Consider the following 21,752-nt stretch of genomic DNA (forward strand, 5'->3'; position numbering starts at 1 on the left):
TACAGAATCAGCAATTGTCAGTCTAACAGAATACATTTTACAGTCCTTGGATGAGAAAAAGGTTGTCTCTGCAATGTTTCTGGATCTTTCAAAGGCATTTGACACCATTGACCATGAAATGCTGATACAAAAATTAAGCAACTATGGCATTCAGGGGCAACCAGGTGAATGGATAAAATCATACTTGTGCAACCGCAAGCAGTATGTATCATTAGGAAACTCGTACCAATCAGAAATCAAATGTATCAAATATGGAGTGCTGCAGGGTTCGGTAATGGGGCCATTGTTATTTAATGTATTTGTTAATGATATAGGTGTTGAGGAGGAAGAAAAGAAAATATTGTATGCTGATGACATGACAATACTATATAGTGACCAAAATATGGAAAAGCTTGAGAGAAGAGCATACATATCTGCAAATGTCACAGCTCAATGGCTGTTGGAAAATGAACTGGTTATAAATCTAAAAAAAGACTATGTATGCAGTGTTTAAAAACAAGGAAAAGGCTGTAGACATGGATTTAGATGTTGATGGAACAAGACTGGAAGAAGTAGAATTTGCTAGATTCTTAGGCAATTCTTGTGGATAATGAACTGAAATGGAAAAAAACATACTAATAATGTCTGTAAGAAAATGAGCTCTGTCAGATTCTTAATGATGCAGCTATCACAGTATTCAGACAAGAACCTTCTGTGTACAGTGTATCATGGACTTTTCCAACCATACTTACAGTATGGAGTGACTGTGTGGGGAAATTCAAACAAACAAGAGACAAAACGAGTGTTCACATTACAAAAAAAGCAATTAAGACCATTTTAAGAAGAAAGACCTCTGAAACATGCAGAAACTGTTTCAAGAATTTAAGTATCTTAACTTTTTCATCGTTGTATATATACAAAACAATAATGTACATCACAAAAGGTAGTGAGGACTGGATTACAAATGCTAGTGTACACACCCACAATACAAGAAAGAAGAATGAAGTACTGAGCATACCCCACCGACTGGCAATGCTAGAGAAGGGACCCCAATACTTTGGTATCAGACTACTAAGAAGTCTGCCCAAAACCCTGAAAGATAGTGTACTTCACAATGACTTTCCAAAGATACTTAAAGACTATCTCAGTGAAAAAGAGTTTTACAGTGTTGCAGAATACTTATGCCATTAAATTTGTATATATTGTTACTCCTTACCAGTAATGTAAAAATGTAAGCTAAAGGTGTAGAAAAATAAGTGATAAGAAATGTTAACACTTTGACATGTCCTATATTACGCGTACATTTACTGTACACAATGTAATCGTACAGGATCAAATAAAATTCAATTCAATTCAAGTATAATCGAATGTGTCCAGAGTTCTTAAGTCACTATTTATCAATACAAAACAGTTTCATATTGTAATTTGAAGCTATCTTGATTGAAGTTTTTGATAAATCATTTGAATACGTCCTCTACAGAGAAAACTGAAAGATGTGTTCGACTTATAAGATTGGGGAACCTATTTACTTTATCTTACATGTCAGATTTTCTGTCGGTAGGTTTCATGCAATGTAGCCAAAGATGTACAATTGGAGAATTTAAGCGGGAAATCTGTTTACACTTGGTGTGTGTGGCGTGTGTATGCGTTTTGATATATGTAGCTGTGAGTGTCAATAGTTTGCTCGCCCATAGAGTTGAAAAGAAGAAATGAAGGGCCATATTCAGGTTATTTACTTTTAATATCCGTAGTCGTTATAAGCGTAAAGGGTAGAAATTAGACTGTTTTGGCTGCGGTATAATGACGCTGAAATGCGAGCACAAACTTTTATATGAGTGAAGTAAAGTAGTTACATACTGAGTTGTGGCAGAACGATTATACTGATACACCTGTTGCAATTTGTGTGTCACATAATAGTTAAAGCGGGATGATGCTAGGCTACCGAGATGTATGCTATTCTCCTTGAGAAATTTTTAAGCGGTTCTTCATCAACATTTATACTCTGCAAACCACCATGAGATGTATGGCAGAGGGCACATCGTACGTTCCATTGTTCTCATTATTGGGGTTTCTTCCCGTTCCATTCACATACGGAGCGTAGGTAAATTGATTGTTCGATTGCCGCTGTGCGTGCAGTAATTATTCTAAACTCATCCTCACGATCCCTGTGTGAGGGATACGTAGGGGATTGTAGTATATATTAGGGTCATCATTTAAAGCCGGTTACTAGAACTTTTGTTAATAGACTTGTCGGGGCAATTCACGTCTATCTTAGTGACACGGTTCTAAAAGCTTCCAGTTGTATGCCTTAAATTCGCTGAGTTTTTCACATGAAACTTAAAGCAAATACCTGGCAGGGAAATATATGTACAAATCTCATGCGTATTATAAATTGCCAGTTTAAAACATTGTAGTTGGTACATTCTATCGGTAAGTGCCCGTATCAGGAAAATTGAAGATTGATGTACAGTTTTTCAATATCTTAGATATGACGTTTGTTACAGAAGTGTTTGTCTGTGCCGCCCTTCCTCCCCCCCCCCCCCCCCCCCCTCTCTCTCTCTCTCTCTCTCTCTCTCTCTCTCTCTCTCTCTCTCTCTCTCTCTCTCTCTCTCTCTCTGTGTGTGTGTTGTGATCTTTGAGCATTGTAACATTTATGCTACAAGTAAAGGTGTATATTTTGATATGGGACTATTATCTTCCAGTCTTAATGCTGGACCTCCCAATTCTGAATTAATACGGAAGTGCTGCCGTTGCAGCAACACACGAATCCTACTCATGCTTTGTGGTGTGCAGTGTTGAGTGCTGTAGTAAGGATGTGTGTACCAAAGAGAGTATTCATAACTGAATTTGCACCCTACACTGCCACATAGATGTATCAATTCACCCACAAGCTGTGCTGTACAGAGTTCTGGCAAGATAGTTTCTCCACTGACTATTTGCGGAATTGAAATGAACTAACACCTATTGGAAAAAATAGATCTCGGTAGCTTGTAGATATGCTGGAAAGTTTCTACCATCTAAGTAAGAGCTCTAGAACTCCCCTCCCCCCCCTCCCTTCTCAGTTTCTTTGGTACTAGCTACACAGTGCCAGTACAAATAGTGCTAAAAATTACATAGTGGACTTGCCTTGCAGTTTTCAGTGTTACGTATGTACATAACATGCATCAAAATACTCTTGAGGTGTGGCCATTATCTAATACAGGTTTTCCAAATTTACTATGCAGATTTGTTTTAATGGCGAAAGGTGCATTAAATACGGCATGAACACTACACATCAATTTCTTGCCATAAACATTATTTGGTGTTGACATTTGTTGGCTTTCCCACTTCACAACCACATTAAGATCTTCCAATGTAATCTAGATCAGTCTGTCTCCACAACCAAGATTTCAGGGAGCGTGGAGGAAGGTAGATCCAAAGTCAGACTAGCCCAAATACCAGAGGTATTGTAACCTGCTGAGACCTAAGGAACGTGGCTACTACAGAGCTGCTAGGGGGATACAGTAGTCATGAATAATATGAACAGACTTTGATATGTTAGGACCCATCTGTTTGAGTAATGCGTAATACACTGTTATTGTGGAAATTGTGTGTTACAATAATACCCAATGTGCCAAACTCATTGAGATGCTTAAAGTATTCTCCTTGTCATCATGTCTTGTATTTGAGTTGTTAAGGCAGGTATTGTTTATCTTTTAAAGTTCGATTAAAATGATTTAGCGGCCATTTATTGTGGAGCAGAAACTGGTCCTTTTTTGTCAAGTAACAAGCAATCTAAGATACAGAGGCTGCAGGATAAATACCTCGTACATCTTCACAAAGAGTCTACAAACATTGGAACTTTCCAGTTCTTTAATGTCTTATAGCCTATGTAAATCCTGTTTATAGCTGTGTTTAGGTTTGAGAACTGTAGTTTGCCAGACAGCTGATAGGTTTAGGATAGTATGCACTGCCAATACTTTATTACAGTAACAGCAGAGCATAGCTCAGGAAGCAACATAATTCGGTATGATAGAACATTCTGCTCATGAGAGAGAGTGATGTGGATCACGGATGCACCACCTGACACAAATCCCTAAGTGGAACCTAAAAATAAAACACCTAGTGGGGCCATGGGATTCTAAGCATTTGTGACATCCAACCTACGGGGAACCACAAAAAGCAAGTTCTCTTTATGGATTAAGTCACACGTCAATTAAAAAAAAAAAAATCAAGATGATTGCCTTCACTTCACAAATCACAAAGCTGCTTCTTTATAGCACTCGCCTTAGGAAGAGTGACACATGCCATGTAACAAAGATTGCTGACAGCAAGACTTAGTAGAATTAAACAACACACACAGGACAATGACTGAATTTTCTTCTTGTGATCATATATCTGGAACAAAGTGAGACATACGTATTTGGTGGAATTAAGGAGACTCAGGTCAAGCTTAGGATATCTGTGAGTGCATCCATATCTGTGAGTGCATCTTAATCTCCAATAGAAAAAATTAAAATGCAAATTTACTTGCGTGTGGTAGGGCCACTTCCCTTGAAATCTTGGTCGGGTTGGCACACACACGAAGGCCTAGGTTGGAAGATGATTTGCTTGTGCGTTGGCAAAGCCAGGGAACGTAACTACATAATAAAGAATGCAATAATAATAGACCTGTAGTGTAACTTGAGGTCATGTCCACTCCATGTTTTCCACATTTTTTTCTTGTAAATAACTTACACTGGAAGGTAAATTCAAAAAGCTGTATTACATTATAGACAAATGACTTGCCTAGTGTATTTGAGCATAATATGTAGGATCTGCATTTATTGCACAACAACTTTAAAAAAGTGCAAGTTCACATAGTTGTTGTAAAGTACTTAATGGTGGGCAGATGAATAAGACTTCTCAGCACAGACACTATTACTGCCTTCGGGAATACGGATGCGTCCGATCCCGCCCGTCTGCTTTGACTCATGACGTCACAAATATGGCTGAAACGACCATAAACCACGATTCCAATATGGCACATACAGAGTCGGTATGTACACATTATGAGGACCAAAATACATTGAGAAACACACACACTTTCCACAAAAAGCCTAATGACACTAACTGGACAAGCCCGGGAAATGGGGTGTTATGGGTAGGGGCAAACTAAATATAAACAAATGCAGACACCCACCTCCCCCAAAAAAAACCAGACAAAATGACAAAAAAAAACTGACATCACAAAACTCCCCAAATACCACTAAACACAATATCATATGGAATCTGACACTTCCTATGCCTATATAGCTCAACAGCACCTCCCAATCCCATAAATTAGGGTCCAACACTTCCCTTGGCCTATATAGCTCAAAAACATCTCCCGATACCAATATCAACATACACAGCCACACATGGGATCGAACACTTCCCTTGACCTGCGCACTGTTAATTTTATCCGTCATATCCATTCCTGAACAAAAACAACAACCGATTAATTTTACTAAAATTACCACACGATGTTGGCTTCCTCATCTATCAAACCAAAAAACAAAAACAAACACACACACACTCTCTCTATGCTTCAAGCTGAGTATCAATGACAGTAGTTTCTACTGTAAATGATGAGATTCCTATGTTAAAGAACAGTTCTGTGTAGTGCATGAAATCCACTGTCACTCATTTTACCACAGGGATAATGAACAATAAATGGTATTCTAAAACGTTAACCTAGTCTGCACACACTACAGGATGGTTATTGTGCAGTTTTATCATGATAAGCAATCAAATTCTTATACTGATGATTATATTTTTTATTTCGAGCACTTTTACTGGTTCTGCAGTTTTAAATGCGTTGTTTAGTGTGGAGCTTGTATTAACTAGCTTGAATTTTGATATGAATGAATGTTGTAAAAGAAGAGTGTGCGAAAAGGTAAATAAAGTCTTCCACTAACAAACACTGAGGTGACAAGTCATTGGACACCTCGTTATATCTTGTTGGACCTGTTGTCTGGCATAGTGCAGGAGCTTGCCATAACATGCATTCAAAAGGTTGTTGGATGCCCCCTGGTGAAATATTGAGCCATGCTGCCTCTATAGCCATCCATAATTTCGAAAGTGTTACCAGTGCAGGAGTCTGTGCACCAACGGGCATCTCCATTACATCTCATAAGTGTTTGATGGGATTCATGGTGGGTGATCTTGGTGGTCAAATCATTCATTCGAATTGGCCAGCATGTTCTGACATGGCACATTTACATCCATAAAAATTCCACCTGTGTTTGGGAGCGTGACGTTCATGACTGGCTGCAAATGATTTCCAGTTAGCCAAACATAACCACTTCCAGTCAATGATCAGTTGTGCAGGCAATGGTTTTCTAGTCATCTAGGGTCCAACCAATAAGGTGACGAACCCAGGAAAGAGACTGCAGGCGATGTGGTGCTGTTAGCGAAGGTGCTTGCATTGATCATCTGCTGAGGTAGCCCATTAATGCCAATTTCTGTCACAACAGATAAGTTTGTTGTTTGTCCCACATTGATTTCTGATGTTATTAGAACAAGTGTTGTTTGCATGTTAGCACAACCCGAAGCAAACATTGCTGCTCTCGATCATTAAGTGAAAGCCGTCAATCACTAAGTTGTTTGCAGTAAGAGGTAATGCTTGAAATGTGGTATTCTTGACACTCTCTCCACACTGTGGATCTTGGAATATTGGATTCCCTAATGATTTACAAAATGGAACGACCTGCGTATCTAGCTCCAGCTACCACTCTGTATTCAAAGTCTGTTAATTCTCAATGTGGCCACAATCATGTTGGAAACCTTTTGACATGAATCGCCTGAGTACAAATGACAGTTCCGGCAAAGCACTGCTGTCTATACCTTGTGTAAGCGATACTACTGTCATCTGTATGTACTTATCACTATCCCATGAACTTTGTCATCTCAGTGTAGTTTACTTTGTTTTGGTTTAGGTGTGTTAAATATTTTATGTCAAAATATATTTTATATTCATTGTTGACAGTTGTATCACATCAAACTGTAACCATTTCATCACAACCAGTTTGATGCCCTATAATGTTTTCTGTAATGTTCATATTAATTACCGACTTACTTTATTTTACCTCGTCTTGAAAAAAGAGATTTTAAATCGGTATTTATTTTCATGAATTAGGTGATACTTGGACCTATGTTTTCTGGGAAAACCACTGAACTGATGCGAAGACTTAAACGATATCAAATTGCAAATTACAAATGTCTTGTTATTAAGTACAAATTTGATGATCGTTTTGGCAGTGAAGGGATTTTCACTCATGATCGTCAGACTTGTTCTGCTGTTGCTGCTGTCCGACTGTGTGAAGTTGATCCATGTGGATATGATATCATTGGAATTGATGAAGGGCAATTTGTAAGTACTGTTTTCTCATTGATGTTTTGTACTGTTCTTGAGTTAAATGGTTCTTATTACACCAACTGAAATGTAAAAACTTTACTAGTTCCCAGACATAGTGCGATTCAGTGAAGATATGGCCAATAAAGGGAAGATAGTGATTGTGGCTGCTCTTGACGGAACATACCAACGCCTTCCATTTGGTGAAGTACTCAGTCTCGTACCTCTGGCAGAAAGTGTTATCAAGCTAACAGCAGTTTGCATGGTGTGCTATGGAGAGGCTTCATATACCAAGAGGACTAGCAGTGACCAAAAGGCAAGTTTGAAAATTAAAAAAAAAAAAACCGTTATTATGTTATTAAATTAAGGAAAATGGAAATGTAATTTCAGATTACAGTAGTTATAACAAAGTCTTCAGATAGGTTCCTCTCAGCTTGAGGTACAAGTGATCTGCTACTCCTTTCTAACATACAGCAGCCTATCGCTCTCCCTTCCTCCTTCAGGATGAGATTGACAGTTATGAAATCTAGTAGGAATGATTTTTTTCCTACTTTTAAATGTGTGTATCAGCAATACTTGAAAATTTGCCTCCTAGAGCCAGCCATACTGTCTCCTTATAGCGTAAAAACTTCTAAAGAAAATTTTCCTTTTGATGTGAGAGGGGTCCCAGGTGGCAAACCTGTTAAAATATTGATATTAATTCTAACAACATAAGGAATAGATAGATTACTACTCACCGTAAACGTAACACATTAAGTTGCGGACAGGCACAACAAAAAGACGCGCATCTCACAACTACTTCACCTCTGAAGGGAAGATACGCAAACAAATATGCAACACAGCCATGAGCATTCACATGGCATCCTCCTGTGCCATCCTGTTCATGGGCAACCTACAATAGACCTACCTAGCCTCCCAAAATGCCAAACCCCCAGGATGGTTCAGGTTAATTGATGATATCTTCATGATCTGGACTCAGAGCCAAGACAGCCTATCTTCATTTTTTCACAACATCAGCACTTGGATCCCATCCGCTTTACCTGGTCCTACACAAACCAGCATGCCACCTACCTGGATGTTGGCCTCCTCATCTCCTTCGGCACCAAAATATCCCTCCCATACATGCTGGCCACACAGTGATGGCGTGTATGCAATGATAAGAACTCCCTTGCCCAGAACACTGGGCACCTCACCAAGGGCTTCACAGACAGGCAATCTTAAAACTAAAGCAACTACTGAGTACGAAACTGAAACAAACATGAACTTGATTCAAGTTTGTCAAGCGCTGGGTCGGGGCATGTGTCCTGTTTTGTGATGCATATTTTGACTTAACACCGTACCTCCCTCACTCCCTATTTTAGTTTTTCTCTCTGGAGATCATTTCTCAAACGTAAGTTGTTAATGAGAGGTTCTGTTGATGTTTTTAGTTCCTCTATTATTTCCTGTGGATAATCCGATCACGTTTTCACAAGCTGGGTTTTGTAGTTGTCTTTCAGAATATCCTAAATGAGTAAAACATAAATGCATTTCATCAGATCCATAGGAGAAATGAATAGGTATCTGTCTGTAAGTTTGCCTGAGTCTCAAACTTGCAGCATGAGAAAAGAACTACATTGTCTTTTAGCAAACAAATTAGCTGTTGTGTTCTTAAAATTTGATGTATATACAAATACCAACCGGGAAGAGAGTGTCATGGCTTGTGTATCGGTAGGACATAACTGTAGAAATAGTGTGCCTTGTGCTTGCAAGCTATTGTCTCAGTATAATTTATACACATTAGTGTGTATTGCATTCTGTGTGTTGCATATTGAACTTTGCTGGCAGTTACATTTTCATCAGTAACGTGCTAAAGAACATTTTGTGCTTTAAAGCATATAGAGACTAGGCTTTGTGCACTTTTATGACAAGAACTCTTAGAAGCATTCATAATTTTGAACATTGAAATTGATATTATTAACAACATTCATGATTTCATAAATTGAAAGGAAAAAAATAATAAATTAAAGACATTTGTTGTTGACAATCAGTTTTAAACAAATTAAGGGCAGAGCATGAAAACTGTCAGTCACCAGAAAATGACATCTGGTCACCTTAATTTAATGATTAAAAATATATTAGGACATTTGCATTGGTGGTGGTGGTGGTGGTGGTGGTGGTGGTGGTGGAAGGGGGATGGATATTGGAAGATTGACGTTAGTAGAAAAGTGAGGGCATCATTTTTCAATTCTCACCCCATGAGCCATGGACCTTGCCGTTGGTGGGGAGGCTTGTGTGCCTCAGCGATACAGATGGCCGTACCATTGGTGCAATTGCAACGGAGGGGTATCAGTTGAGAGGCGAGACAAACATGTGGTCCCTGAAGAGGGGCAGCAGCCTTTTCAGCAGTTGCAGGGGTAACAGTCTGGGTAAAATATTCCGGAGGTGAAATAGTCCCCCATTCGGATCTCCGGGTGGGGACTACTCAAGACGACGACGTTATCAGGAAAAAGAAAACTGGCATTCTACGGATCGGAACGTGGAATGTCAGATCCCTTAATCGGGCAGGTAGGTTAGAAAATTTAAAAACGGAAATGGATAGGTTAAAATTAAATATAGTGGGAATTAGTGAAGTTCGGTGGCAGGAGGAACAAGACTTTTGGTCAGGTGAATAGAGGGTTATAAATACAAAATCAAATAGGGGTAATGCAGGTGTAGGTTTAATAATGAGAATAAAAAAATAGGAGTGCAGGTAAGCTACTAAAAACAGCATAGTGAATGCATTATTGGGCCAAGATAGACACGAAGCCCACGTCTACTACAGTAGTAAAAGTTTATATGCCGAATAGCTCTGCAGATGATGAAGAAATTGATGAAATATATGATGAGATAAAAGAAATTATTCACGTAGGGAAGGGAGACCAAAATTTAATAGTCACGGGTGACTGGAATTCGCTAGTAGGAAAAGGGAGAGAAGGAAACATAGTAGGTGAATATGGATTGGGGCTAAGAAATGAAAGAGGAAGCCGCCTGGTAGAGTTTTGCACAGAGCATAACTTAATCATAGCTAACACACTTGGTTCAAGAATTTTAAAAGAAGGTTGTATACATGGAAGAATCCTGGGGATACTAGAAGGTATCAGATAATTTATATAATGGTAAGATAGAGATTTAGGAATCAGGTTTTAAATTGTAAGACATTTCCAGGGGCAGATGTGGACTCTGACCACAATCTGGTTATGAACTGTAGATTAAAACTGAAGAAACTGCAAAAAGGTGGGAATTTAAGGAGATGGGACCTGGATAAACGGAAAGAACCAGAGGTTGTACATAGTTTCAGGGAGAGCATAAGGGAACAATTGACAGGTATGGGGGAAAGAACTAAAGTAGAAGAAGAATGGGTAGCTCTGAGGGATGAAGTAGTGAAGGCAGCAGAGGATCAAGTAGGTAAAAAGACAAGGGCTAGTGGAAATCCTTGGGTAACAGAGGAAATATTGAATTTAATTGATGAAAGAAGAAAATATAAAAATGCAGTAAATGAAGCAGGCAAAAAGAAATACAAACGTCTCATAAATGAGATCGACAGTAAGTGCAAAATGGCTAAGCAGAGATGGCTAGAGGACAAATGTAAGGCTGTAGAGGCTTATCTCGCTAGGGGTAAGATAGATACTTCCTGCAGGAAAATTAGAGAGACCTTTGGAGAGAAGAGAACCGCTTGTATGAATATCAAGCGCTCAGATGGAAACCCAGTTCTGAGCGAAGAAGGGAAAGCAGAAAGGTGGAAGGAGTACATAGAGGGGCTATACAAAGGCGATGTACTTGAGGACCATATTATGGAAATGGAAGAGGATGTAGATGAAGATGAAATGGGGGATACAATACTGCGTGATGAGTTAGACAGAGCACTGAAAGACCTGAGTTCAAACAAGGCCCTGGGAGTAGATAGCATTCCATTAGAACTACTGACAGCCTTGGGAGAGCAAGTCCTGGCAAAACTCTACATCTGGTGAGCAAGATGTATAAGACAGGCAAAATTCCCTCAGACTTCAAGAAGAATATAACAATTCCAATCCCAAAGAAAGCAGGTGTTGACAGATGTGAAAATAACCGAAATATCAGTTTAATAAGTTACAACTGCAAAACACTAACACGAATTCTTTACAGACAAATGGGAGGACTGGTAGAAGCTTGCCTCAGGGAAGATCAGTTTGGATTCTGTAGAAATATTGGAACACGTGAGGCAATACTGACCTTACGACTTATCTTAGAAGAAAGATTAAGGAAAGGCAAACCTACGTTTCTAGCATTTGTAGACTTATAGAAAGCTTTTGACAATGTTGACTGGAATACTCCTTTCAAATTCTGAAGGTGGCAGGGGTAAAATACAGGGAACGAAAGGCTATTTACAATTTGTACAGAAACCAGGTGGCAGTTATAAGAGTCGAGGGACATGAAAGGGAAGCAGTGGTTGGGAAGGGACTGAGACAGGGTTGTAGCCTCTCCCTGATGCTATTCAATCTGTATATTGAGCAAGCAGTAAAGGAAACAAAAGAAAAATTCGGAGTAGGTATGAAATCCATGGAGAAGAAATAAAAACTTTGAGGTTCGCCGATGCATTGTGATAGCAAAGGACTTGGAAGAGCAGTTGAACGGAATGGACAGTGTCTTGAAAGGAAGCTATAAGATGAACATCAACAAAAGCAAAACAAGGATAATGGAATGTAGTTGAATTAAGTCGGGTGATGCTGAGGGAATTAGATTAGGAAATAAGACACTTGAAGTAGTAAAGGAGTTTTGCTATTTGGGGAGCAAAATAACTGATGATGGTCGAAGTAGAGAGGATATAAAATGTAAATTGGCAATGGCAAGGGAAGCGTTTCTGAAGAACAGAAATATGTTAACACTGAGTATAGATTTAAGTGTCAGGAAGTTGTTTCTGAAAATATTTGTATGGAGTGTAGCCATGTATGGAAGTGAAACATGGACGACAAATAGTTTGGCCAAGAAAAGAATAGAAGCTTTCGAAATGTGCTGCTACAGAAGAATGCTGAAGATTAGAGAGGTAGATCATATAACTAATGAGGGAGTATTGAATAGGATTGGGGAGAAGAGAAGTTTGTGGCACAACTTGACTAGAAGAAGGGATCGGTTGGTAGGACATTTTCTGAGGCATCAAGGGATCACCAGTTTAGTGTTGAGGGCAGCGTGGAGGGTAAAAATCGTAGAGGGAGACCAAGAGATGAATACACTAAGCAGATTCAGAAGGATTTAGGTTGCAGTAAGTACTGGGAGATGAAGAAGCTTGCACAGGATAGGGTAGCATGGAGAGCTGCATCAAACCAGTCTCAGGATTGAAGACAACAGACCTAGTTCGCAAAAAGATCTCCCATGCTGTTTCCCCTCACATCGCCAAACCTCCCACCATCCCCAAAAACCAGCTACGAGGGAGTGTCCCCTCTGTCACCCAATACGACTTCTGGACTGGAACAACTGAACCACATTCTTTGTCAGAGCCTTGATTACCTATCTTCATGCCCTGAAATGAGGGACACCGTATCCAGGATCATGCCCATCCCTCCTAAAGTGGTGTTCTATCACCCACCCAACCTCCATAACATCCTAGTGAATCCCTGTGCTGCTACCAATCCCAACCCCTAGCCACAGGGATCTTGTCTGTGTGGAAGGCCCAGGTGAAAGACCTGCCCATTCCACACACTCAGCAATTCCTATTCCAGTCCTGTCACAAGGTTATCCTACCCCATCAGAGACAGAGCCACCTGTGAAAGCATGTTAATACCAGCTCTGTTGCAGTCATTGCACAACTTTTTGTATTGATATGTCTGCCAACCAGCTATCCACCACGACTTATAGCGACTGCCAAACTGTGGAGAAAAGCAAAGTAGACCACCCTGTGGCACAACATGCAGTTGAACATAACATAGTTGGTTTCAACGGCTGCTTCACTACCAAGCTATCTGGCTCCTGTCCTTCACCACCAGCTTTTCTGAACTGTGCTGATGGGAGTTACTGTTTCAACACATTCTCCACTCCTGTTATTGTTCTGGCATCAACCTATGGTAACATACTGTCCCCCCCACCCTCCACCAGACAGTTTCCACCACCCTCTGTCCTATCATCTTCTCATCTTTCACACTCTGTTTGCTGCCCTCAGCCAACATACCCACCTGTCTTTCCCCTTCCCTGCTCCTCTCCTATCTTGTTCCCTGTTTCCCTCCCCCTCCTCTCCTCCCTGTTCCACAGCTTCCTTCCTGTTGACAGTCTATCCCCTGCACGCTCCGCCAGACATTGCTCTTCTCTCTCTCTCTCTCTCTCTCTCTCTCTCTCTCTCTCTCTCTCTCTCTGTCTGTCTCTCTTTCTCCCCCACGCTGCCCATATCTTGCTATCTCCTTCCCCACCCCTCCAGATTGCTGCTTCCATTCTACATGACAATTGCATTCAGGTCCGAGCTGCCAGAGTTGGCAGTCGTGTGTGTGAGGTGTGCTTGCCTGAGTGAATGAAAATAAGTGGGTGTTTCCTTTTCTAAAAGAGGCTAAGGCTAATGTATAAGTGCCTTTTCGTTGTGCTTGTCCGCAACTCAACATGTTATTTTAACGGTAGAAAACTTGGTAGAAAACCCAGAGAGATTTTGGTCATATATAAAGTACACCAGCGGCGGGATGCAATCAACACCTTCACTGTGCGATAACAATGGTTATGTCACTTATGACAGTGCTACTAAAGCAGAGGTATTAAACACAGTTTTCTGAAACTTGTTCACCAAAGAGGATGAAGTAAATATTCCAGAATTTGAGTGTAGAACAACTGCCAACATGAGTAAACTTAGTAGTAGTATCCTCTGTGTAGTGAAGCAGCTTAAATCACTTAAAAAGGCAAGACTTCTGGACCAGATAGTTTACCAGTCAGATTCATTTCAGAGTGTGTTGATACAGTAGCTTCATATCTAACAATGACGTACAACTGCTCGTTTATTGAAATATTTGTACCAAAAGATTGGAAAGTTGTGCAAGTCACAGGAAACTGGAGTAATCCACTGAATTACATACCCATATCCCTAACGTCAGTTTGCAGTAGGTTTTTGGAACATATTCTGTGTTCAAACGTAATGAATTATCTAAAAAAAAAAAAACCTCATAGTCCGCATGATTCAGGAAAAATCATTCTTGTGAAAAACAACTAGCTCTCTCTTCTCACAAGTAATGAGTGCTGTCAACAGGGGTTGTCAAATTGACTCTGTATTTTTAGATTTCCAGGACGCTTTCGACACTGTTTCTCACAAGTGTCTTCTAATCAAAATGTGTACTGTTGTTTGTTAGTAGGTTTAATGTGGAGAGAAGTGTGTAGCTGGCCTTTGGTGAGGAAAGAAGAGTGGCACAGGATTTGGAGTAGGACCATGTGAATTTTAATTGGAAGAAGGTATTAAGAGATTCCAGAAATTTTAGCAGGTCGACCTCACCTTAAGTCAATATGGTAAAGATGTCATCAATGTAAACTAAACCAGGGGCTGAAGCTGTGGGCCCCAGGAAAGCCCCCTCAAAGTGACCCAAGAAAAGGAGCCATCATGGTTCCCACGACCGTACCCCTGACCTCTTTGTATGTCTCTCTCAAAGCTAAAGTAATTGTTGGTAAGTATAAAGTTGATAAAGGTAATCAGGAAGGCTGTCATAGGTTTGGAATCAGGTGGGCACTGATTGAGGAAATGTTCAACAGCAGAATGACCATGTATGTGGGGAATGTTGATATAGAGGGAGATGGCATCAATGGTGACAAGCAAGGTGTATTATGGGAGTGGGATGGGCACAGATTTCATGCAATGTTGGAAACGGTTGGTATCTTTGAAACAGGAGGGAAGTCTCTGTATTGGGGATTGAAGGTGGTGATCAACTAAGGCAGGTAAATGTTCAGTGGGTGCTTTGAAGCCACCAACTAAAAGAAGGCTGGTATGATTGGGTCTGTAGATCTTAGGAAGAAGGTAAAAGGTGGGGTGGGAGTGCAAGATTTGACTGGGTTAAGTAGCTCTGTGGATTGAGGTGTAAGTCCTTGTAAGAGGCCTGAGGTTTTTAGAAGGGACTGCAGGTCAGTTTGAAAACCGGAGGGGATCTGCATGGCAGATGATGTATGTAGAGGTGTCAGACAGCTGGCATAGACCTTCACTAACGTACTCCTGTGGGTCAAGTACCACACTAGTAGATCCTTTGTCTTTGTCTGCTGGGAGGATAATGATGGAGTCATCAGCTTTTAGGGAACATAGAGCCTGGAGTTCTCCACAGGACAGGTTAGGGTCATGTTGTAGGGACTTGAGGAAGGGTTGTAAATCAATGTTGGATGTGAGGAATTATTGGAAGGGATAATTTTGAGGTAGTGGTGCTGGATCAAGTTAGAATTGTGGTCGGAGCTGCTCAAGGCAGGGTTCAATGTCAGGTTTCCAGTTCAAATTACATTTAAAGAGAAGAAGGTCCTTCACAAAAACAGCATGATTAAAAGGGCTGAAAATGAAACTGTTGGATAATACAGATAATGCACAAGGGAAGAGTGCTTTAAATGAGAGGTTTTGAACACTGCATTGTTGTGACTGGTTTTTGTAATTATGAGTTATTGGTCTGGGAGGCAGTGGTTAAGGCTGTGGGATGTTGAAGGATACTGGCCAAGCTTGGTTTGTAGGAGAGGAGTGGTGGTTGATGGTGTGGCTGTTAGAGGAGCTGCAGAGGGGTAGGGAGGGAAGTACCACTGCGAGGTGGTTTAGGAGACGGTGGATAGCTTTTTGAGGTACGTCTGGAACATTGTTGCAGTCATAAGTTGGCTAGACAGATGACACCATTTCAAGGAAATATCTGCGAACATTTGTAGGAGTAGATAGAAAGGAATCAGGGAATAAAACAATAAGCCATATCAAACTAAAAAAAATATAAATTTACTGTGAAATAAAGACAAAACAATGACAGGAATAAATGCTGTGTGAATGTGCATAGCTGCTGCTTAGGAACATTTGCAATTCTGCCAAACTAAAGAATGTCGTGCCAACTGAAAAATGCCACACTGTACTGTTAAATGAAATATCATGCTTCACAAAGTACTTCTGAGAAAGACCAAGCAAAGCTGAGACAGGTCAAGCCTCGGCCCACACAGGTGCTGCACATCTTGTTTAGGTGTAGTTTGGCATGCTCTGGCTGACCCTGATATGACATGGCTAAAGTATTATAAGTGAAAAAATAAGATATACTGTCCAACACAAAGGAATAAGACTAGTTAGAAAAGCCTTTGGGGCATTCAGGGCTAACACTATTCCCAGCCTCCATGTCCAGGCCAGTGTGCTGCCATTTGACATCAGACAGAAATCCCTATGTTGCAACTGGCATACGACTTGGATTCATATCCACATACAACAGCATACTACTCCGTTGCTAGTACGCATTTCTAACAACACTTTAAACACCATCAGCAAGCAATGAGGCCTCTTTCTTACATGCAAAGGAGTTTCTCTTAGACATGGGTGTGACAGATATTGATGTCTTTTGCTCCAAGGTTGAAGGAACAAGAAACTTTTGCTTAAATCCCAGAGTTGTTTTAGAATTGACTTTGTTCTAGAGAGAAGAAACTTCAGATGTAACTTTTAAGTCTATTTTTTATAACATTTTTGTTAGGCATCACTATTTTTCTGATAGCTGGAAACAAGGGGATACATTTCCCTGCTCAGACATTGTCTTCAGATATCAACACCATGATCAGTTCAGTTGTTACTGCTGACCTGTGTGAGATATCCTGAAGGCACTGGAGCAGATGAGTCATCATCACAGCAGAAAGTTTCTCATCTACTACTATACCCTTAATACGCTACAAGCATTACAGCAAATGTACCCAGCAGAGAGAATGATAGAATTAATACAGTACAACATCAGGGGTAGCAGTTATTATTTTCCTGGGTACTAGGGCAAGTAGGTATTTGAGGAAATGAGCTAGCAGATGGAGCTGCCAAGGTGGTCTCTAGGGATATCTGTGATTCTACATAACATTCCCATATAGGCTGTCATCTTGCCGATTCAAAAGGCCTTGCAACTGTGGATGGCGTGGCAGTGCACCTTTATTTTTATCTAGTGTTCACCGAACCAAAAATCTCTGCCATAATCTCCCAACCCCTTTTTAATTGGGTCTTACAATTTTTACTAACTTTTAAACAATTTTAACCACACTTGTCTTATCGTATCGTAAAATGGGTACTAAAGGCCTTGCCGTCCCACACCAAAATCATATTTTTGTCTAAGAAACAAGAAAAGTATGTAAGATACCATTTCACTTTTTAAAAGTAAATACATTTTTGTATGTGCCAAACTGCCTTGGCAACCCCAGTCACTTCCTACATCAGCAACATATTGTTCTCATCATTCATACAACAGTATTTCGTATCAGAGCAAAAATGACAAAAAGATTTCCTGTAAAAGGAAAAGGTTTCGGATGAAGCGCTTAAAAATAACAATGACACCTCCTACCAAGAGAGGTAAATTCAGCAATATGTCAGAATTCACTAAAAAGTTATAGCACAAGCCAAGTGAATAGCCAATAACAATTATGTGCCAAAATCTGCAAACAAAACAAAGGAATGATATAAGAAATGAAAAAAAAACTCGTTACTACATGAGAATGAGAAGATTACTCAGATCCCCAATTACTGAGTCACAAAGCCACAAGGTGAGTTGCAGATGTATTCAGTAATCAGTATGCAAGTATTCTAAAGAAGTTGTTATAAAGCATCAGCAAACTGTTACATAACACATTGAGTGTAATAGTCTCCCATAGCATATAAATTCTTTGGGAAAACAATGCCAATGAAAGAGAGTAAAAAATAAACTATCATCCAGAACTTACAGTATCCTGATTTTATCATGAAGAACTGCATAAACGGAATAGCTGTCCCATTTTATGTAAAATTCCTCTGATGATGGGAACATCTCCTGAATTGAAAGGGGCAAAAATGTTGGTGACATGCTCTCCACAAAATACTATAAGCAGTTGGGACCTTCCCAGACTTGTCGAAAACATTTGATGCCATGGACTACAAAATTTTATTTCAGAAACTGCAGTGCTATGGCATTAAGACATCTGTTTGAACTAGTTCAGCTCTTTTCTTACAAACAGAAACCAGAGTAGCAATAAATGTATGATATGAGTTTGCAAGCATGCCAGAAGGCATGGTTCTGGAACTGGGCTACTAGACAGAGTAGTAGTAGCCATCAAACACTAGTCTAGCTTGCTATGGCACCACAGTTGACAATGCCAGCAACCAGCACTTGATATGGCTGCTTAAAAGTACCTACCACCACTCATACATGGATATCAGATGTGCATTTGTTTCGCTGTTGTCTCTCAATGTTCTTACGTTGTTTCTCTATGTTTCTAGTTTTCTATCTTGGGGTTACTAATTGGTCTTTAAATATCGATCGTGCCATCTACACTTGTCTGTGACCTTGTTTTGTCTTGTCTCAGAACTTTCGATGAACTGTTCTGAGTGACCCAGACCAGTTGGTCAATTCTCATCGGATTTTTGTGTTGCTCCCAATGTTCTGTCACTATGTGGTCATTATGAAACAGTGATCCAGGGTATATCAGAACTTTCTACTCCGATTATGGTGATATTGCATAAGTTGCAATCCAGTGTTCAATATCTGAATCAGTCCTGTTCCTTCCAGGCGTAAACAACTTACCATTGAACATCATTGCTACTGTCAGTACATTATTTACAGAGGCAATGAAAGACGGTATAAGTGAGCTAGGTTATTGATTTGACAAATAACCTGATAATCAACACAAAAATGCACCTTTAAGAACCAGGAAAACTGAGTGTGATATGAGGAGTTGTGATTTTTATATATTTCCCACATTAGAAACAAGATATTTAGGCAAGCAGATGCAGGACAATATAAAATGGCAAACACACATAAGCAAAACCATTAGTAAGCTCAACAAAGTATACTGCACTTTACATTCTGCATTAGCTAAGAGTCTGTAGATGCTGTGTACTGTGCACAGTTCAGTACTAAAATGCATTATTACATTGTATTCCGGGGAGATTGTCTGCCTAGCTCGGATGTTCTACTCACTCAGAAAACAGCTATGAGTGTAACAAACAATGCAAAGCAGACTGACACCTTTGGATATCTCTTTCAGTGTGTGTTTTTTAAAAGTAGCATTTGTAAATTAGGCAAAAATGTAAATGTCAGTAATCATAGTACAAGACAGTAATGAAACACACTGCTGTATCGTCTGAACAAGACACAGCCAGGGCAAAAGCACCACAGGTGCAAAGATGCAAGCTGGTGCCCGTGCCATAGAGATCCATCACTTGTGCGAGTTCCCCCAGCACCCTGGGCGGCACTGAGGGTGAAGATATCGACTTCACTTCGGCCAGTTGTCGGCAGAGTACAATCTGCCAATTACAGATGACAACGCACAGAAGCCTACTTGGAAGATAGAAGAGCAGCTCTCACCAACTTATAGATCATTGTCCAGGGCTGACTTAGACAGGGAACATTGTTTATTGAACTCTCAGAAGTAGACTGACAGTTGTTGTGAATTGCGTTTGCTAAGTACTGTGAAGTTTACCTATGATTATTTGCACTTAGCCATTGAGGGCCTTTTTTGTGGTATATTACATGCAGTGTTGTAGACTTAATCATTCAACAAGTCACAACAATAGGTATACATATTTTAACTCCTTTGTGTGACTTTTTCACTAATTTGTTGGAGTGTTGTGGGACCTTCACTCTCCTATCCTGTTACCTGACCCTGGGGCATAACTGTATAATAGTGGCAACTCAGCCTCCTAACAGTAATGACAAGGGCTTTACAAAACTGGCGATGAAGGTTTACAAAAGAAACAATGAGTATATCTGCCTTTACAACATTCAGTATCATATCAACACCCGTAAACAACAACCTGCCAACATAAATTAAAAAGGAGAGAGAAATTAAGAAAACAACCACCACCATAAAGTTCGTTGGGGGGGGGGCAGATAAATTTGGAATTAAATTCAGGAATTATTCTTGTAAAAGAAATAAGCACTAATGTAAAATTCATCTACATAAATGTTTAGTGTTCATATTCTGTAAATATTGCTAATCATGTATTTTTGTGTGTGTGGGGGGGGGGGGGGGGGGGGTGCGCATGTTGTGTAATATCAATCACATTATAACAGTTATTAAATGTACTTATGGAAAATTGTTAGCTTTATGGTTCGTAAGTTTTATCGTGTCATCTTGTCATAAACCATCACATTGTACTACGACTTGACTGATATTGTAATGTACCTTCTGTACATCAACATGTGCATGTCTTGCACAAGAATGATTCAGAGGACCAATAAATAAATAAATTAATTAATTAATTAATTAATTAATATATGCTGTAGGTAAGGGTTATTTCTACTAGATAGTTGAGATCCATTGCATTGCATGTCTTACAAACTCATTTCTACTTCTGTATTAAGTATCTCTCTTCCCTTCTCTTTGCATATTGTTCCTCTCGTACTTAATATGTGCCTAAGGGCGCCCATTTTTAAATCTGCCTAGTACTGTCCATTGAGGATATTGCTCAAAAACAGGCATAAATTAACCAATAAAATTATGTCTTGTAATTTAATCCAAGTTAAGAGTTGGACATTAAAACATGTAGACTTCATTGTAATAAATAATTTGGTTTTTTGGGTAAGGTTTCCTGGTTTATTTTGTAGGTTGAAGTGATTGGAGGTGCAGACAAGTACATGGCCGTGTGTCGCCAGTGTTATTTCCAGACATCCTTAATAAAAAATGAAGAACTTAACAAAAAGTGTTCTCCAATGAAAGCTTTAAATTATGAAAGTATTACAAATCGTTCTTCAATAAATTGTGAGAATGTGGCCAAGATATGGCTGTGACACACAAATAAATTGTAACTTTGTTGCATTTTTAATGTGAAAAAATTCTCAGAGCAATATATATGAATTAGTTGAAAGTTGCCGTTGAAGAGGAGGAGGGTTTGCCTGCTGGATCAAGTTACGACTAACACCTGGAAGGTGTTAAAAATTGTATTTTAGAGAATGGACACCAGTCGAATGACACAGTTTTTCATAAATGACCAAATGAAATGAATCAAATAAAGATTTTAATTTTTAATTTTGTATTAATAAAAGTATTTTTAAAAAATCTAAATTCTGTTGTTCATTTGAAAACCATTCACTTCGTGTCAGTTACCCTCTATTGTAGATCTTCTTGCTCAGGTAAAGGTAAAAAAGAAATAACCTTCCATGTTCTGGCACTACAAGGGGCCATTCGGGGCCCCACTGACTGCCATGTCATCCTCTGGCAGTGGCATCGCTGGGTGTGGTATGGAGACACATGTGGGCAGTACGCTGCTCTCCTAGACTGTCAGTTTCTTGACCTTGGAGCTACTACTAAT

The 21,752-nt window shown here is 39.7% G+C and overlaps 1 protein-coding gene across 1 annotated transcript; it reads left to right on the plus strand.

The window, feature by feature from the left end:
* Positions 1 to 1,560: 1,560 nt before the first annotated feature.
* On the plus strand, positions 1,561 to 21,505 carry LOC126279052 (thymidine kinase, cytosolic-like). The gene is made up of 4 exons (XM_049979468.1): positions 1,561 to 1,706; positions 7,118 to 7,351; positions 7,440 to 7,649; positions 21,049 to 21,505. The coding sequence occupies exons 1-4, from the start codon at positions 1,689 to 1,691 to the stop codon at positions 21,229 to 21,231; spliced, it is 645 nt and encodes a 214-aa protein (XP_049835425.1). The 5' UTR covers positions 1,561 to 1,688; the 3' UTR covers positions 21,232 to 21,505.
* Positions 21,506 to 21,752: the final 247 nt, after the last annotated feature.

The sequence above is a fragment of the Schistocerca gregaria genome, chromosome 6 (assembly GCF_023897955.1).
Source record: "Schistocerca gregaria isolate iqSchGreg1 chromosome 6, iqSchGreg1.2, whole genome shotgun sequence".
NCBI lineage: Eukaryota > Metazoa > Arthropoda > Insecta > Orthoptera > Acrididae > Schistocerca > Schistocerca gregaria.

Excerpts from the sequence above, each read along its gene's own strand:
- LOC126279052 (XM_049979468.1), top strand. Across the intron at positions 7,352-7,439 it reads GAATTGATGAAGGGCAATTT|TTCCCAGACATAGTGCGATT; the intron begins GTAAGTACTGTT and ends AAACTTTACTAG. Across the intron at positions 7,650-21,048 it reads GGACTAGCAGTGACCAAAAG|GTTGAAGTGATTGGAGGTGC; the intron begins GCAAGTTTGAAA and ends TTTATTTTGTAG.